The sequence below is a fragment of the Dermacentor silvarum genome, chromosome 10, assembly GCF_013339745.2.
Source record: "Dermacentor silvarum isolate Dsil-2018 chromosome 10, BIME_Dsil_1.4, whole genome shotgun sequence".
NCBI classification, from domain to species: Eukaryota; Metazoa; Arthropoda; class Arachnida; order Ixodida; family Ixodidae; genus Dermacentor; species Dermacentor silvarum.
This window is the reverse complement of record NC_051163.1, coordinates 20,394,940-20,414,524: the sequence shown is the minus strand read 5'-3', so window position 1 is coordinate 20,414,524 and position 19,585 is coordinate 20,394,940. Positions and strand designations below refer to the sequence as shown.

Sequence of the window (19,585 nt, the reverse complement as noted above, 5' to 3'; positions counted from 1 at the left end):
AGGCACGGATGAATTCGTTTGTTCCACCTTTTTGTAGGCTGCTTGTTTTCCTTTTTTTGCAGAATGCCTCTCACTAAAAGACTATCTTCAAAATGTTGTAAGCCACTGGTCAACGCTATATGAGCATTTCCTACTCATGAAGTATTTGTTTTGCACAGGGGGAGCAATACTTTGCGGGAACACCGCTGTGCGGGGCTCGCTAAGCGCCGACGTACGCACCTTCGTGCGCATTACGCGCCAGTGCGACTTGACCCGAAGGTAAATTCGTTCGTTCTGAACAAAATCTGCACGTCTGCTTAGTTATCAGTTAACAACCGCCAACATCGTACATCGCAGATGAATATTCGATAGAAAAGAACAGAGTAGCAGGCGTTTATTTTTTTATTTTGGCGACACACAACATTTCGCTATGTAACGTACGTAATATGCACACGGCGCCGTAGCAGACAACGCGAAGAAAACAGCTCTTGTTGCACTAGCGTTGCACTCCTTCAATTCGTTTCCGCACCTTGTGACACTCTAGGCGACTTGGAATGTTTAACCAAGAACAAGAAAAGGAAAGCACAATGTTCTCTAAATTAACCCTCTCGTCCGTGCAGCAAGCATTCGGGAATCTTCAGCAAAGATGAATTAGCAGTTTTTTTTATTCCATAAAGCCAACAGCAGTCGCCCACATATAAGGAAACGCAATTTCCGTCAGCGGGTCAGCTAGACCTCACTCGTCTCTGGAGCTGCTGTCGATAGGCAGCTTCAATGTATTTACACGCCACAGAGAAATGTACCGCTTACGAAATACCCTTCCTTTCGTCTTACAGCCGTTTCGATAAGGTTAGCGGCTATTTGCTACATGACTGCATAAAAGCGTGCTTACCTTTCATTCTCTTGGAAGCGTAAAAAGGGTCCCTGATGTCCCTTCTTGTGCTGGCCCAACGTACAGGCGCGCAGAAAGTCTTTTCGCCTTCTCTTTTTCTTACATTGCTGTAGCACTAGTCGATACAGAAACAGAAAATGTTACAGCGCACATTAGAAGGCAAAGGCATGCACGTGTGCAAAGGTGCAGAGATCGACAGGAGCAGACGAATAGAGTGGCAGCCGAAGCTATACGAGCGAAAGCGCCGCCCTGGCGCAACAAGTGAAGCGACTAAATAAAGATATAGCATGCCAAAAAAGAAAATAGCCACAAATACATTTAATTTCTACACATAATTGCGTCACTTTACTTTTTGTTATGTAGGTTGAAAAGATAGAGCCACATATGCAAAAGTTACAGAGTTTTCCTTTGGCCATGACCCTCATGGCGACGCTTTATCGCCAATACGGAAACTAGCCCCACTGTCCAACTCCGGCTTTCGTCTTGCTATGGCCAGTACCGGCGTAATGCGCACTGAAGAAGAAGAACATGCATGGAAAGAGCGCCGGCCTGAGCAACAGCGTCAATGGGCGCGAACGCGACATGAAGCCGCTATAGCCGAAAGCGTGTCGTCCGAAGGATCCGTAACGTCGGATAGCCGCTCTATGACCGATGAAGAACAACATCGTGCCCGCGAAGATGGCTTTCGCGAACAGAAGCGGGAGTGAGCGCGAAAGCATCGGCAACCAATTGCAGTACATCACAGTGACCACAAAGCAATGGTTACCATAATGACAAAGTAAAAAGAAAATAAAAGACGGTAACAACGACGAAGTTATGTGTATGTGTCTTTATTCAATCAATATAGTGTAACGTCGCACAGGAGGAGCGTAGAAGAGGAAGTGGAGGTGGCGCGAGGTTTTTGGATGATCGGCTGTGTCGGACTATACTATGTCTTCTCTACCCTTTTCACTGTAAATAAATTCATTCTTCATCCGTAAAAAGTGGTGGAGGTGCTGGGTACTGGACGCCCTGGATACCGTATTACCGTTCATCCGTTCAACATAGCCTAACATGATGTCATGGGATACGCACTTTTTTTTGTCATCTACGCTCGCCACCCTGAAAGTTTCCTCGACACCGTACTTCCTTTTTCACCTAACCAAGATGCTTCAGCCGCGCAGTTATTGTGTGGCGCCGAAGAAGCACATCCACTCGCCCGGCTCAGAACCCCATCATCGCATGCTCATGCCAACGCTGCTCATGCCAACGCTGCTCATGCGCATGCTCATGCCAACTCCGAGGTAGTAGTAGTAGTTTATTAAGGAAAACGACGCTTATTTCTGCCCAGCAGGGAACCCAATAGGGAGCACGCGCAGCGTCAATCTGCGAGTTGAAGAGCTTTTGCGCGCTATGAGAGCGAGAGACAGGGAGAGAGAGACGCATTCACGGAGAGCATCTCGTGCATCGCGCTGCACTTTAACCCAATCTTTCACCCTTTCCAACAATAATCTCTCTCTCTCTCATGGAACGCGGTGGCGACATTGGAACGCGGTGGCGGTGTTGCAATCTAGGCTGTGCAACGCGCAGTGACGGTCGTAAGTCCGAGACGCGCGAAAAGAAATTATCATTATGATGAGTATTAAGATGAAAAGTTCGCGCGCACTTCCGCAAAATGCTGGGTTACGATCGCCTAGCTTCGCTGTTTCAAGCGTTGCGCGGCCGAGTGTTATAACGGCTTTCCAAAGCCACGAGTGACATGTGAAGCCCAGTACGGTTCCCTTTAGACGCCTGTGTCCAAGGTGTTAAGTTACACACGTCAGGATACAATGTGCTATGAACGCTGAGATAAAGCTGTCACAAGCCGGCGAGGTCGGCTAGTTGGTTAAAAAAATGTCGCAGTTTCACCCGAAAGGCGAAGCATCAATTGCAATAGCAAATTAGTAGAGAGCTATAGGGAGTAAGGATAGTAGTTTTATCAGCTGAATAAACTTGGACATGCAGCAGCACCAGGAACGCGCAGAACTGTTGTCGACGCCATCGCCCTTTTGCCCACGTTCACACCGAACGCGCGCGGCGTTGGCGACTGTTGCCAGGGCCTCTGGGGGCGGCTCGGAGGTTTTCGACGAGATCAGAACGGGAAACTCGTCGAGCAGCGCCGGATGTCTTTACCACCTCACAACCTTTCTATATAAATACGCATTTGGTGCCGCAACTAAACGTCCCCTCCCCCCTCCTTCCCATCCCCCCGTTTGCCGCGTTTGCTCTGTATATAGAAGCCGCGTAGACCGACGAAGCAGTCGGCGTCCACGGGTGCTGCAGTGGAACGCGAATTCACTGCGGCGGCGGCAGGCGGAGCTGTGCTTACATCTCCTCCAGGAGGAGTACGACGTGCTCGCACTGCAGGAGGTGTACGTGACGGCAGGAACCCTACGCTTGCCAGGCTACGTGGAACACCTGAGCACCACCTCCTGCACTCTCGACACGTGCACTGCGGCACCCTGCCGGACGGCCGGCCACGACCAGGGAGCAGCCCGATGTGCCGTGTTCGTGCGCACGAGCATCCCCACGCTGCGGTTCCTGTGGATGACCTGGCCAGGGGCGCGATGGAGTGCTGTGCGGTCACTGTTTGCATAGGCTCGTGCGACACGACCGTGGCCAGCATATACATCCGCCCCCGCCTCGCCTGGGATGCCACCAGCCTCCTGCAGCTGGCAAGCCGCCTGGGGAAAGATTCCATCCTGTGTGGAGACGTCAATGCCCACCACACAGCCTGGGGAGGACGACGCTGCTGTACTCTTGGCCGTGCCATCGCGGACATCTGCCTTCGCGCAGGCCTCCTGATCCTCAACAGCGGAGAGGCAACCTACGTTCGCCGAGGTGTGCGCACGGCCATAGACCTCAGTCTTGCGACTGAACGCTGTGCGTACACCTGGACAGTCTGCCCTGACACATGGGGGTCCGACCACTTCCCTGTCATCCTCTGCCATGACACTGGCCGGACCCTCCGGAGCAGGGTCTGCTCCACGGTGAACTGGGCCCACTTCAGGAGACGCTGCGCAGGCGATCCTGCGGATGGCGATTTCTTTAGCCACATAAAGAGCAGTGCCACGGCCGCCACAGTAGTGTCACGAGTGCAGCCAGGACGTCCCGTTCCTGACCTCCGGCAGCTGAACCTCTGGGCCGCAAGGAGGAGGGCAGAACGCCGGGCCATCTGCACGGCTGACCAGGGAGACTGGACCACCTACCGGAGGCTGGATGCTGCATGCAGACGTCACGCCAACCAGCGCCGTCGGCAGAGCTGGGCGGGAGTCTGCAACTCCATCTCCTCCGCCACAAGCAGCTCAACGGCGTGGCGTTTGCTACGAGCACTCCAGCAGGGCCCAAGCATCCGACAACCCATCCTGGCCGTTGCTGTATCTATGGGGATGACAGAGACGGCTCTGGCTGACCTCCTGGCCAGCCACTTTGCCACCCGGCCACCTGTACGGACCCCTGATCCAGCCAGCATGTACCAGAGCCGCACCAATGTACACCACCCACCACCCGGACTGGACGATGGAGTGCGTGGCGGCCCTATGCAATGAGCCTTTCCAGCTCCATGAGCTGGACCAAGGCCCTCGACCGTTCCAGGCGGCGAAGCGCCCCGGGAGCAGCGGGATAACCTTCCAGATGCTCCGCAACCTGGCGGACGCTGAGAAGGCCCGGCTCCTGGACTGCCTCAACGCTGTCTGGAACAACGGCCAGCTCCCTGAGTCGTGGCTCACTGCCATAGTCGTGCCCATACTGAAGGCACGAAAGCCAGCCACTGCTCCATCGTCCTACAGGCCTGTCTCCCTTACATCTGTGGTCTGCAAGATCATGGAGACCATGGTCCTGGTGCGCCTGCAGTGGATAGCCAGGGTGCTGGAGTTCTTTCCGGAGCAGCAGACTGGCTTCCGGAGTCGCCGCTGCACAGCTGACTCCATCGGCGACGTCGTGTCAACACTGGAGCAGGCCAGGAGCGAAGGTGAGGCAGCCCTGCTGGTCCTCCTGGATGTGCAGAGTGCCTTCGACGGCCTGCCCCACCAGGTGGTGATACACGCCCTCGATGCACTGGGAGTGTCGGGACGCATGGAGCAATTCGTGCGTGCCTTCCTGACCGGTCGCTCGTTCCGAGTGCGCGTGGGCACCGCACAGAGCTCCCCGCAACCGGTCACGGCAGGCGTGCCTCAGGGGTCGGTGCTGAGCCCCTTCCTTTTCAACGTGGCCCTGGCACGCCTGCCCTCATCCATCCCAAAGGGCCGGCGCTTCCCAGTGCACTGCTCAGTGTACGCGGACGACATCGCCCTGTGGACCAGCGGACCACGACGCAGCCTTCCTGCAGTCCGGACCTGTCTCCAGGAGGCCCTGGACGCCTCGGTGGGCCACCTGGCTTCCGTGGGCCTCACGGTGTCCTCTGCCAAGACTAAGGCTCTCCTGGTGCATCCTCGTTCGGCCACCCGACGGAGCGCTGCCTGTCTCAGCGTAGGAGGCACCAGGATACCATGGCAGAAGACAGTCATGTACCTGGGACTGCAGATCGACCACCTGCTGACCTGGACTCCCGCTGTAAAGGCTGCCGTGGCCCAGGTCCATAGGGTCCAGAAAGCAGTGAGCCGCATCTTCTTGAGGGGGCGAGGATGCTCGACATCCTGGGCGCTGCGTCTGCATTCTGCAGCCGCCACCTCCAGGCTGCTCTACGCCCTGCCACTCGTCACGCTGTCAGCAACCCGGCTGAGACGTCTGGAGCAGCTACACAGAGGCTTCATCAGGAGCGTGCCTGGGGCTGCCCCGGACCTCTCAGATAGCAGAAACGCTCGCAGAGGCGGGGGCGTGGCCTCTGTCCCTCCTGCTGCAGCAACGTGGCCTGCTGCACATCGACAGGCTGGCCCACGCTCCTGACGGAGAACGCCTGCTCGCCCGCCTGGCGAGCCGTCCCTCCTCCAGGATGGGGAGCCTCGTCGACACTTACCAGGCAGTGGTCGGCCAGGTACCCCCAGCACCAAGACTCCCGCCACCACACGAGAGGCCCCTGGTCATCACCACCTCGCTTGAAGGACACAGCAAGCGCCGATCGTCCAGCTGCGTACTCCTCCAGGTGGCTACCTCCAAGCTGGAGGAAGAGCTGGCGGGGAGACTGCTTGTCTTCACGGATGGCTCCGTCCTCCCCGACAGCGGCTCAGCCACTGCGGCCTGTGTGGCCCCCGCGCTCGGCAGGGCATCGACCTGTCGACTTCCCTTCTCGGCCAGCTCCACCGCTGCTGAGATGGCGGGCCTCCACCTGGCCGCAGACCTGCTGGCAGCCGAGCCCCCTGGGGTACCGGTCGCAGTGGCCAGCGACTCGCGAGCTGCTCTCCAGGCTGTGTGCCTCCCGGAGAGGGCTGGCTTCAGTGCAGCCCTCCTGGTGACAAAGCTTCACGCTCTCCGCGCCAGTGGTACTGACGTCTCTTGGCACTGGGTACCTGCCCACGTGGGAATCCCAGGCAATGAAGAGGCAGATGCCTTGGCAAAGGAGGCACACGGCACGGACACGGCTCCCAGCCAGGAGGTCGTGTCGTCGGACTACTCAAGGAGCACCATTCAACGACTGCTGCTGAGCTGCCACCCCGACGCACGCGTGGCAAGGCGGAGCCCTCCGACACGGCTGCCTGACAGGGGACTGACCAGAAGGGAGAGATCCCTCCTACTACGCCTTCGGATTGGCTGCTGCTGGACAGCCGCCCGAAGCTTCCGCCTGGGCAGAGCAGACTCCCCAGCCTGCTCTCAGTGCGGGGCAGACGAAACACTGGAGCACCTCCTATGTTCCTGCCCCGCACTCGACCAACACCGCAACACCATGGTGGCTCAACTCCGCCGCATGGGTCTACCTTCTGCTGCCAGCACGGACCTGCTGCATCCAGCCCGCAACCCCAGCCAAGTGTTCAAGGTGGTCCTCGGCTACCTTGCGGACACTATGCTGGCTGACCGGCTGACCCTGCCCGAGACGAGGACGAGTGCCCTCTCCCTTCCCCCTTCTCCCACTATTTCCCTCTTTCTCCCCCCATACCCCTCCCCCCAGATGCTGAGCCGTGCTCCCTATAAGGGCTGCAGAAATACGCATCTTTTCCCAACCTAAACCTCTACTACTACTACTACTACTAGGCTCCGCTATAAAAGTAAATTTTCAGAAGGCTTATAAAATAAGGTTGGGAGGTCATGGTATATTTGACACTATTAAAATGGGTCACGTACTGGCAAAGTTTAATTGAGAAACTCTGCTCTAGACTGATAAAATGCTATTTCAAGCCATATTTTTTTTTAATTTCGCGCCGATACCCCAGCGCCGCTACGTCAGTGTGACGTCACAAATCATTCCGTTTTTTGTTTCGAATTTGGGCCGCTGGGACACGGTTAAAGTTTTTGAAACTGCGAGTCCAGTCGTTGGCCCTTTTAGGATACAATGCAGTCAATCTTTGCTAATAAAAATTAACTATAGACCCGAGAAGAATCCTTCAATGGACGATGTCCACGATGTCACGGTGAACTAGCTGCGTAAACTTCGAGGCGCCGTCGCCAGATGTAGCTGTCTTTCGCTTTCTGTGTCTTTTCTGGCTTAGCTAACAGCGACTTTCTTGGTATTGTAGAAGGGTAATTTACTGATAGAGCTAGAAGGGACGAACATCGTTTCTTACTGGAACGAAAAACGGCCGCAGGCAGATTATTCTATAGCAACAGCAGATGCAGGGTGTGCTAGTCCGGGACGGACCCACCGAACTCAACTTGTCAAAGGTATATACAGAAACGATCGAGTCGTCACCGGGGGCCGACATTGTATTAATAGAGAGATGTGCAGGGGCAGTGAAGCTAACGTTTCCCGCTATAGCTCCACAGCGCTCTTCCGAGCTCGGAACGCCCGGTCAGTGCTTCCTGGCTCCGTGCTGCTCGCCGCTGAGTGCCATCGCCAGAGTCTCGCAGAAAGAGGCGGCTGCGGTCAAGAGAAAGGCAAGCGATCCAGGTGAACATAATGCGTGGTTGTATATGCAGATGAGAAACGAATATAGACCTTTTTAACGAGAGTTTCCATTAATGCCCTCTGGGCTTTTCTGAAACCGCGTTGGGCCCTAGCTACAGAAGCGGCATGGTACTACATAAGTACTACAGAAGCGGCAGCGCGTACGCTTTGCATACACTCACGCGCAATAGTCCAGATGATCTCGAGAGTGATAATTAAGTTGATATCTCCCCTCCACACATTTAGACCGCATGTGCGTCTGCCGTACCTTTCACAAACAATTTACTATAAGTACAGTCGAACACGAATATAACGAACCCGGGTAAAGCGAATTATTCTCTACATCGAACACGCGAAACTTACTGACCGACACTCATGTATAAAGTAACTCCATCATAACGAATGGACATTGGGTATATCGAACTTGGCGCGTCTGCTGCCGGCGCCACAAAGCCGCTTGCATGCCGCAAGCATGGCGTTCAGGAGAGTTGTGTTATTTTGCTGGCTTTCGAGAAGGGCGGTGAGGCTGCGCGAATGGTATACATTCTGGCGTTTAGGGGAGTGGACTGGAGCGAGGTCACACAATGTCGCGCGTCCAGAACGTCATCATTAGTGACGCTGAGACACAGTTCAAGCCACACGTAAAATTTACTGCTTACTATACCCGTATATAGTCTTGTTTTCAGTAAATGGATTCCTTGCTTGCGTCTTTTCTCCAGTGCACGGAGATAACGAATCTGTGTATGTATAACGAACACATCGCAAAATACATTAAACTGCGCGATATGTCAATCTGCTTTTAGCGCATAAACCTGTTCGTTATAACCAAGTTAATTGGACTGCTCGGCTTTCGTTCAACACATGACGATCGAACGGCCGTAGTCTGTTCGTACATATATCTCTACTCCCATCGTCTGCGCTGTTCGCGGCGTTTGCCAACACGAAAAACGCAGCGACGTCTTTGGTCACGTTATTCGAAACGCCCTTTGTCGCGAAGTCTCCCCGAAGCCGTTTCGATCCCTGCAATGATAAACTTGGGAGACGCTTGAGCTCGGCCTTTAAGAGTAGAACGTGATAGCATCAAAGGGTCCCTGACTGCTTAATTCTCACGCTTCCCGGCAACTGCAGCGTATACACAACTGTAATCTTTACCGGGAAACGCTTGCGGCGAACGCTATGCACGAAGGCGGGAGCTGTCGGGTTCTATTTTTTCCGCACGGCCGGCGCCGCCGCGGATGCGCGGAGGCGAGTGCCGCCTGGTGGTGCTGCGAGGAACCGAGCGGCGCACGCGGCGTGTCGCTCCGTGATTGGTAGAAACGCGCCGCGCTGTGATTACACAATTTTCGCTCATGGTCAACGCCGGCAACGCCATGCTTTCTGCGTAACGGTGCCCGTATCACTCGTAGCGCTTGGCGCTTACTGGTGCGTAGTAGAGCGCCAATCTCTGGCTCCCGGCAGGTGCTGCAGGCCGACGTCGAGGAGACGCTGCCGGCGCTGAACCACTGGTCTCGTGGGGACGACGCGTCAGTATGGTACGCTTCCTCCTGCGAGCAAGACGAGCAGGTGCTGCTGCCGCTCGCGCTGCAGCACGCCGCTGACTCTTGCTGGCTGCTGCGCGCGCAGCAGCAGCAGCAGGCACCATAGTCGCAGCCGCACGTGATTCCTCCTGAAACGGGCGACGCCATTGCGCATATATACGTGTTATACGGCTTCCGTCGAAAGCCCGCAAAACACGGGAACCAGTATTTGCATATAATATTAATTATGGAGGCGCGGAACGCTTGCCAACCATAGTGTGTTATATTCTGGACATTGTCAGTAGTTCGTAATGTGCGTTGTTGAATGCCGCCATGTTGGTGTTTTAAGGTCGAGGGGGGGGGGTATTCTGTAAGAGTCCACCTAGTGGACTGTCCATTTCGGCTGTCACTGATTGGCTGCAGCTGTACGAGCGAGTATAGGGGACTGGCGGGGGCACCTGTCTCCTCCTCCTCCAGCCAATGGGCAGTGGCCGAAATGGACAGTCCACTATAGTATAGACTCTTACAGAATACCACCCCAGAACTGACAAGATAGCTAATTCGACAATGTGGTGGAATTTTATCAGTGTCAGGGGCGCAAAGCTTACGTAGCTTGTTGTTCCTAAAGGCCGTTTCACATGCCGCGAATCGTCTCAAATCCTAGCCACAGCAACAGACAGCATGCCAAATGCTGCGACAGCTGCCCCGAATTTGCGTAACGACTGCCCCGAGCTGCGTAATTTGAACTTAATTGGTGGACTCGAGTTTCGCTGTGGCGCGCTGCGTCTGATCTATTGAAGCGCAGAAGCAGCATTTGACGTACGTGCAGACGTCTGCTACGACTACTTCTACTACTACTACTACTGCTACTACTACTACTACTACTACTATACTACCACTACTACTACTACTGCCACTTCTACTACTACTACTACTACTACTACTACTTCTACTACTACTACTACTACTACTTCTACTACTACTACTACTACCACTACTACTACTACTGCCACTACTACTACTGCCACTACTACTACTTCTACTACTACTACTACTACTACTACTACTATACTACCACTACTACTACTGCCACTACTACTACTACTGCCACTACTACTACTACTACTACTACTACTACTACTACTACTACTACTACTACTACTACTACTACTACTACTACTACTACTACTGATATGGGGTTTATTGGCGTTAGGTTCAGATCAAAGAGCACCCGAGCAGTTCCAGCCAAACGCCAGCGCGAGGCAAAACCAGCGACACCGATCCGTTCGTCTTTCTCTTCCTCACTTCAGCAGCCATGCGACCACAGCGACGCTTGTGCTAACTTCGTCATTACAATGGCCCCACGAGAGAAGACTAGCCATCCTGGCGACTCACGGTGACGACACGATAGAGGGATCGTAATACGGTTTAAGCCGGCTAACGTGCACAGTCTCGCGACCACGACGCCGCAGATCGTCAGACAGCGTGAGAGGTTCGACCACATAGTTTACAGCAGATGTACAGGCGACGATCCGGTAGGGTCCGTGGTATTGAGCCAGCAGCTTAGACGAAAGACCGGGAACGTGAGGCGGAATCCACAACCAGACGAGGGAGCCGACACGGAAAGTGGTAGGGCTCAGGTCGGTGTCATGTCGATTCCGCTGGTGGGCTTGACCTTCCGTCGTGAAGGTACGGGCAAGTTGGCGGCATTCTTCAGCGTACCTGGCTACTTCTGATATGGGTCGATATTCAGAGGCGTCAGGTTGGTATGGCAATACTGTATCGAGCGTGCACGAGGGTTCTCGTCCATACAATAAAAAGAATGGTGAAAAGCCTGTGGTTGCTTGAGTCGCGGTATTGTAAGCGTAGGTGACAAAAGGGAGAATCATGTCCCAATTGGAGTGGTCCGACGCGACGTATGCAGTGAGCATTTCACCAAGAGTGCGATTGAAGCGCTCAGTTAATCCATTGGTTTGCGGATGGTACGCGGTTGATGTACGGTGGACGACGTGGCACTCGGCAAGGAGAGCTTCGACCACTTGGGAAAGAAAGACACGTCCTCTGTCACTGAGGAGTTCTCGAGGAGCGCCATGTCGAAGCACGAAATTGCGCAGGATGAAGAAAGCAACCTCACGTGCTGTAGCGGCAGGAAGGGCGGCAGTCTCAGCATACCGGGTGAGATGGTCAACACCAACGATTATCCACCGACTTCCAGACGTAGAGCATGGGAGTGGGCCGTAAAGGTCGATGCCGACCCTATCGAAAGGCCGCGCAGGGCAAGGTAAAGGCTGAAGAGCGCCGGTCGAGCGTTGCGGAGGAATCTTGCGTTGTTGGCATGCTTCGCAAGCACGGATATACTTTAGGACAAAGCTGTACATACCGCGCCAGTAGAAGCGTTGGCGCAACCTTGCGTAAGTTTTCAGCACGCCTGCGTGAGCACTCTGTGGGTCGGCATGAAAAGCAGCGCAGATGTCAGAGCGCATGTGACGAGGTATTACGAGAAGCCACTTGCGACCACCCGGTATATAGTTGCGGCGGTAGAGCAGGTTGTCTCGCACGGTAAAATGAGAGGCTTGACGGCGGAGCGCGCGGGAGGGCTGATTGGCGGTGGAATCCGACAGAAGGTCGAGAAGGGCAACAATCCACGGATCCTTGCGTTGCTCCGAATGCATGGACTCGACGTTGAGCGCTGAGATAGCGGTGTACTGTGCCGAGAGTGACGCTGTATCGGGGGGTAGAGGAGAGCGAGAAAGGGCGTCCGCGTCAGAATGCTTGCGGCCAGACCTGTAGACCACTTGGATATCATACTCTTGAAGCCTCAGGGCCCACCGACCAAGGCGGCCCGAGGGATCTTTCAATGTCGACAACCAGCAAAGAGCGTGGTGGTCCGTGACGACATAAAACGGGTGGCCATAAAGGTAGGGTCGGAACTTGGCAAGAGCCCAGACTAGAGCCAGGCACTCTTTCTCAGTGGTTGAATAGTTGGCCTCGGCCTTTGTGAGGGTTCGGCTCGCGTAGGCGACAACATACTCGTGATAGCCAGGCTTCCGTTGCGCGAGCACCGCACCAAGGCCCACGCCGCTTGCATCAGTGTGCACCTCCGTAGGCGCCCGGGGATCGTAGTGCCGGAGAATCGGAGGAGCTGTGAGCAGCTGGCGTAGCGTCTGGAATGCGTCATCACATTCACGAGACCAGTGAGACATGTCGGTGCCAACGGTGAGAAGTCGCGTCAAAGGTGCAATAATGGTCGCGAAATTGCGCACAAAGCGACGAAAATAAGAACAAAGGCCGATGAAGCTCCGGAGGGTCTTCAGTGACGTCGGCTTAGGGAAGTCGGCGACAGCTCGAAGTTTCGCAGGATCAGGGAGGACGCCGTCTTTGGACACAACGTGGCCCAAGATAGTCAAGGTGCGAGCTGCAAAGCGACACTTTTTGATATTCAGCTGAAGACCAGCGTTCTTAAGACATGTCAAAACTTGGTGGAGACGTGAGAGGTGCGTCGAGAAGTCTGAAGAAAACACGACGATGTCATCCAGGTAGCATAGGCAAATGTTCCATTTGAGACCACGAAGTATGTTGTCCATCATGCGCTCGAAAGTTGCGGGCGCATTACAGAGCCCGAATGGCATGACGGTAAATTCATATAGCCCATCAGGGGTGACAAACGCTGTCTTCGGTCGATCGCATTCGGCCATAGGAACCTGCCAGTAGCCAGATCGTAGGTCCAATGACGAGAAGTACTCAGCGCCTTGTAAACAATCGAGTGCATCGTCAATGCGGGGTAAAGGGTAGACGTCCTTCCGTGTGACTTTGTTTAGGCGGCGGTAATCGACACAGAAACGAATAGAACCATCTTTTTTTCGCACTAGCACAACTGGAGAAGACCACGGACTCTGGGATGGTTGAACGACGCCACGCTCGAGCATGTCATTCACTTGGTCGCTGATTATACGACGCTCCGCCGCTGAAACGCGATAGGGGCGTTGTCTGAGGGGAGAGTGGGACCCGGTGTCGATGTGGTGGGAAACACTGTTCGTACGACCCAAGGCGTGTTCCGTACAGTCGAACGAAGAACGGAAAGTATCTAGGAGAGACAGGAGTTGCTCGCGGTGCTCGAGGGAAAGGTTGGCGTCAACGCATGAATCAAAGACTTCGGTAGCCAATCGGGAGCTTTTCGGAAATGGTGTCATGGCGTCGAGCGAAAGGCCAGAAGAGGAGCCAGGCACGTCCAAACACTCCGACATGTCAATAGGTTCGACACAGCCGAGGCACTCGTCGCGAAGCAGAGTCAGCGGGTATTGGAACGGGTTGTCCACTAGCATAATTGTTGTACCAGCGGCTACGTCAAGAACGGCGAATGGAAGTGGTAGAGATTTGCGGTGAAGAAAAACAGATGAAGGCGTGAACAGTACCGAGGCGTCGGGCGCCGATGGACACAACAAAGCGACTGGTGTTGAAGTGCTTGGTGGCAGATCAGTATCGGCGGCGACAATAATCTTTAAGGGGGCGGGAGAGGCGGCAGGCAGAGTGGTGTTAACGACAGACAGAGCAACTTCGGCACGGGCACAGTCAATGACGGCACGGTGGCGCGACAGAAAGTCCCATCCCAGGATGACGTCATGGGAGCAGGAAGGCAGAACAAGGAACTCAATTGTGTAAACTACGTCCTGAATAACGATCCTAGCGGTGCATGCGGCTGAAGGTTCGATGGGCTCCGTGGTGGCAGTACGAAGTACAAGGCCAGAAAGTGATGTGGTGACCTTCCTAATCTTACGGCAAAGAGTCTCACGTATGACGGAAACCGCAGCGCCCGTGTCGATGAGTGCGAATGTAGCGGCTCCTTCAACCTGTATTTCTATAATGTTTTGCGGCGATAGCGGAGGTCTTGGGCATTTCGACAAGCGTGCAGCTCTTGCCTCCGAAGCTGCAGCATTTAGTTTCCCTCGTTGGAAGGCGGGCGACGACGCATCGGCGATATCGAACGGCGACGCGGTGATGGTGAACGACGGGGGCTGAAGTTCTGACGACCGGTCCAGAAGTTCGGCGATGGGTTCGAATCAGCATACTGGTGGGATGCAGGTACCTGTGGCTCAACGACGACGTCCTGACGCGGCAGGCGACGGCGACAAAAGCGCGCCACATGTCCCGCGATACCGCACGAGAAGCATATCGGCCGATTGTCCCGCGTGCGCCAGGGATCTTGTGGCCGGAAGTACTGAGGGGGCATTTGAGGGACAGGGAGAAGCGCTGGGCGCGGTGGCGGCGCCGAGTAGGGGAGTGTCGTTGGTCTAGGACGCGACACGACTTCAGCGTACGTCAAAGGTGCAGCAATCTGAGCTGGTGCAGCAATCTGTTGGACTGGTGGAAGGGCCTCTGCAACCTGCTCGCGGATGGCCTGCTGCACGGCCGAGGACAAAGGTTGGACAGGCTCCTGGGTGAGAGGGAGCAGCGAGAGCTGGCGGGCCACCTCTTCACGAATGAAGGCTTTGATCTGAGGCAGGAGAGACCCGTCATCAGCCTGTCCGTGAGCAGTCACCAAACTGGAAAGGGAGGCCACTTGAGGAACAGTTTGGCGGGCGAGCGCTCGTTGCCGGCGTAATTCATCGAAGCTTTGGCAATATGTGACTACGGCTGCAACGGTGGTAGGATTCTTGGCCATGAGCATCTGAAAAGCATCGTCTTCAATGCCCTTGAGGATTTCTTTAATCTTATCTTCCTCAGTCATCGTTCGGCTCACGCGGTTGCAGAGATCTATGACGTCCTCGATGTAACTAGTGAAAGTCTCGCCCGGCTGTTGCGCTCGGTGGCGAAGGCGCTGTTCAGCGCGAAGCTTTCGCACCGCAGGACGGCCAAATACTTCCGCGAATGCAGTCTTAAAGTCATTCCATGTCGCAATGGTTGCTTCATGGTTGCGGAACCAGAGGTGGGCGACACCCGCAAGATAAAAAATAACCTTGGTGAGCTTTGTCCGATCGTCCCATTTGTTGTTGTTGCTCACCCGTTCGTACGACGAAAGCCAGTCGTCGACGTCGGCATCAGCGGTGCCACTGAACACAGCCGGGTCTCGTTCACGAACGGCACCACAGGTGACTTGCACAGGTGACGAAGTGGGTCGCTCACCGGCGTCGTCTGGCATGGTGGTGGGGGTAGCGGAGGGCAGAGTGCGGCTGCGGAGTTCCAGGGCGAGTTGGTAGGATAGTTAGTATACCCAGCACCTCCACCAAATGATATGGGGTTTATTGGCGTTAGGTTCAGATCAAAGAGCACCCGAGCAGTTCCAGCCAAACGCCAGCGCGAGGCAAAACCAGCGACACCGATCCGTTCGTCTTTCTCTTCCTCACTTCAGCAGCCATGCGACCACAGCGACGCTTGTGCTAACTTCGTCATTACACTACTACTACTACTACTACTCGTGCTGGAGGAGTCCGTGTCCACGACAGCACGTGGCGGTCATCGCGGTCGCTGCGTCGGCAAGACCACGCGAAGAAACATCATCATCAGCCTATATTTATGTCCACTGGAGGACGAAGGTGATCTCCAGTTACCCCTTGTCTTGCGCTAGCTGATTCCAACTTGCGCCTGCGAATTTCCTAACTTCATCAGCCCACCTAGTTTTCTGCCGTCCTCAAGTGCGCTTCCCTTCTCTTGGTATCCATTCTGTAGCTCTAATTGTCCACCGGTTATACATCCTACGCATTACGTGGCCTGCCCGGCTCTATTTTTTTTCTCTTAATGCCAATTAGAATATCGGCTATCCCCGTTTGCTCTCTGATCCACATATGTGATCGAAGAAACATATGTGACCCAAACGTATCTCGGTATATCAGATGGGGGGGGGGGGGGGGGGGGGGGGCGTCGCTCGCCGGAGCGTTTCGCATCGGACAATCGCTACATGTGAAACATTGGTTATGATGTCCAACACCACGAATAGCTGGCGAGAAGTTCATCCACATACGCGCTGGGCGTGGTCGTAGGTTCAATTCCCATGACTATTCGTACGGAAAATTAAACTTACTAGGATTACAGATTTCGCTAGTGTACACGAGAGCGAAGAATTAGAGGACACTTGTGTGCTGAGCCCGCACATAAATATTGCCAGTATTCCCTTCTACGGTTTATATGTACTCCCGTGAAATTATTGCAAAGTCTGTCTAGTGTACACTATATATATATATATATATATATATATATATATATATATACTGTGCTAAGATCGATGCTGAATATATATGTGAAAGGTTCAGGATGGTAAATTAATCCGGAGCACTCCACCACAGTGCCCTATTAATATCCTGCGCACGTTGTGTCGATGTAATCACTATGCGCATTTTCATCATCTTAACCCATACCGTAGTGAAGTAATCAGGCGCAATTTCGCATTTCCGAGTTAGCCACTATAGCCCAACAGCATGACGAGTTACCAACTAACCCAACAGCAAGTTCTATTAATCCATGCCGGTCGACCTTAATTCCCTGCTCTGGATTGATGACACAATCGAAGCTAGGTGTTTCGACTTCGTCCACTTCACAAAATTACACCTGACTAATTGTTTGTCTGGTGCCTGAATTGACGGCAGCTTGGCCGTTCGGCGATTTACCGGTTTCGACACCAGCGACGCCTCCGCCGCAGTCGGGACAGGCTGATCGTGACGCCCTTCCCGAGGCTTTGGAATGACGAGACGACGATCGCTGGTTGCTCTGGGAAGTGGCCACGCCGCGGCCGTGCGTCTGGTCTTCCCGCACTGCGTTGCCGATAGCTTTGCCCTCCGGCACCCGCGGACGTGACATGCGCATGCGCACGTGGGCTTCGAATGACGTCGTCGTCGTGTCCTCTCGCGGGGCATCGAACCTGTGAGAGTGACCAGTCGCTTCACTGCACTTCTAGTTGGTCCTAACCTAACCTAAACTTAACATAACTATAACCCAACCGCAGCTTTTGTGGTGCTGAGTGCACGAGGTACAGCGGGTTCCATTTCCTTGCACGGCGGCCGCATTTCGAGGGGGCGGAATCCAAGAACGCTTGTGCATGTACAGTGCTTTGGGTGCACGTTATGAAGAACCCCAAATGGTCAAAATTAATCCACAGCCCTTCGCTACGGCGTCCCTCATTTAACCCACTGTTCATGTTTTGAAACTCACTTTTTAAGGCGAAAGCCTTTATATGCCCCATGAAGTGGAAAATCCGGTGAGCGTCCGGCGTTATCGAGGCCATGACCAAGTGATCACGTCATGTGACATAGTCACGCGACCAAGTAAGAACCTTAAGTTGCAAGGTCACATGACTAAGTGATGACGTCGTGCGACTATGTCACGTGACTTGGACGTCGATACAGTCGACACGCCCTGAATGCTTTCGCATTCAACGTACTGGAGGAGACTGAAGTTCCTCTAACTTTCTTCTAACTGCAGCTTGTGGTTGGGCTGCAGTGTTTTTTCAGTCGATACCTATGTGAGGTGTCAGTATCGTGACATGTATAGATATATCCAGCAGGTCGCTATATCTTCTCTTCAAGCGATATATGCGGTACCGAGCATCCATTCAAATGTCCTCACGTCGTCATGCATGGTTTTAGCAGGCTAGCTTCAGGTTGCACACAGTGCTTCATTCGTTCCGTGAGACAAGGGTGTACTTTATAGCCAAGCTAAATGACCAAGTGTACAAAAAAGTGGGATTAGCAGCGGTGCTCTACAGAGAGCCGTTAACGCCTCAGTAATAAAAAGAGCTATAGGTCTGACATTCATCCAATGTAAGTATATAGCTGAAACGATGGCGGACTGAGATCAGGAGTGAGACTTCAGGAACGACCACATCCGTGGGACGTTGAAGATTGCACGTACATACCGTGGGCGAAAATTCGTCTATATGTGCAATGAAAAAAAAAGCACACTACATCTGGGATAAAAAAAAGATTCACCGACGATTACAATACGATGCCTAATGCGAAATTTGAGCGCAGCTCTATACGAGTTTTCATTTCGCTATATGTTGGATGGCGCGGATAATCTGTCTCGTGCGGCACGTTACAAATGGAGCGATGTGTGGCGCGACTGCCTTGCTAATCTGGAGACGCGCGGGCGCGATTCACATCCTCCGCCGCCGACAGACCTCGCAGACGACGCGCGCTATTCTGGCGCCATCTCGAAGCCATCGTCGCCGCACTACGCTTTTCTTCTCACGCTTTCGCCATAACCTCCTCCTCCGCTTTCCTCCTCGAGTCTTTCATGCCCTGCTGGGCTCCCCGCTCTCTCATTCAACCGTCGCCGCGCTCGTTCTCTTGGTTATGCCGACGCTCGCCGAAGGAACGGGCGCCTAAGAGCGGCGCTCTAAAAAAAAAATCGCGAGAGGTACTGAAACTGGAGAGACTATAGGAACTGAGCCAGCCGTAAGAAATGTGTCAAGGTGCACGTGGACATGGACTTGACGCGAGTTGTGACCAATGTACTACATGCCTCACCCAATCTCGTCAGTGACGACGCGGTGTTGCTCCGTGGTGACCACCTTGACGGGACCTGTGGACGCAGATACGGCCTTCCTGCGAACCGCTCCCTTCACTGCCGAATCGCCATGGTCCTCTGCGGTTTTGCCATTCGACGATGCGCCCTTTGCTCCGGCCGCGTCTGACTCTGGGATGTCCTTGAGCAGGGAATCCAGTTGTTCCGGGTCCAACATCACAGGCTTGGAGTCGGCGCTGCCCGACTTGACGGGCTTCATCACCTGCCTGGACACCGCCCGCTCGGACACGGCCTCTTTCTTGGCCCCCGATGTAGCTGGTCGCCGGCTCTTCGACGTCCCGTGGGCGTCGCTGGCGCAGCGCGGAGTCGGCTTTGTCATGACGGAGGCATTGTCCTTCTCGGCGCTTTGTTGCGGGGCGGACATTTCTCGCTGCAACGTCGACGACTCAGAGAACGCGCCTTCACGAGAAGGGCTAATTTTGAAAGGTCCCGGATGGCGTATTCGAGCTGATGATGACTCTTCAAAGCATGGCACGTACCCACAGTGGAGTATGAACGAGGATCGGGGCTGGTTTGAACGCACTGATAGTTGCAGGAAGGAATGAAAAGCTGGAATAGGTTAAACTAGGAACAAATGACTGTTATTTAACTCTGAATTAAGTCGGAACGGATGAATATATGATTGCCCTAAAAGAAAAAAAAAAAAGAGATGGCGGCGCATCCATCCTTTGGTGGTAATTCGCACGTCAGTGC

At 54.2% G+C, this 19,585-nt stretch overlaps 1 protein-coding gene across 1 annotated transcript; it reads right to left on the bottom strand.

The window, feature by feature from the left end:
• Positions 1-7,197: 7,197 nt before the first annotated feature.
• LOC125940546 (uncharacterized) lies at positions 7,198-19,322 on the bottom strand. The gene is made up of 4 exons (XM_049656844.1): positions 18,835-19,322; positions 16,978-17,228; positions 9,283-9,528; positions 7,198-7,835 (listed from the first exon to the last, which is right to left on the bottom strand). Exons 1-4 carry the CDS (start codon positions 19,254-19,256, stop codon positions 7,768-7,770), a joined length of 987 nt encoding a protein of 328 aa, XP_049512801.1. The 5' UTR covers positions 19,257-19,322; the 3' UTR covers positions 7,198-7,767.
• Between the last annotated feature and the right edge of the window lie 263 nt (positions 19,323-19,585).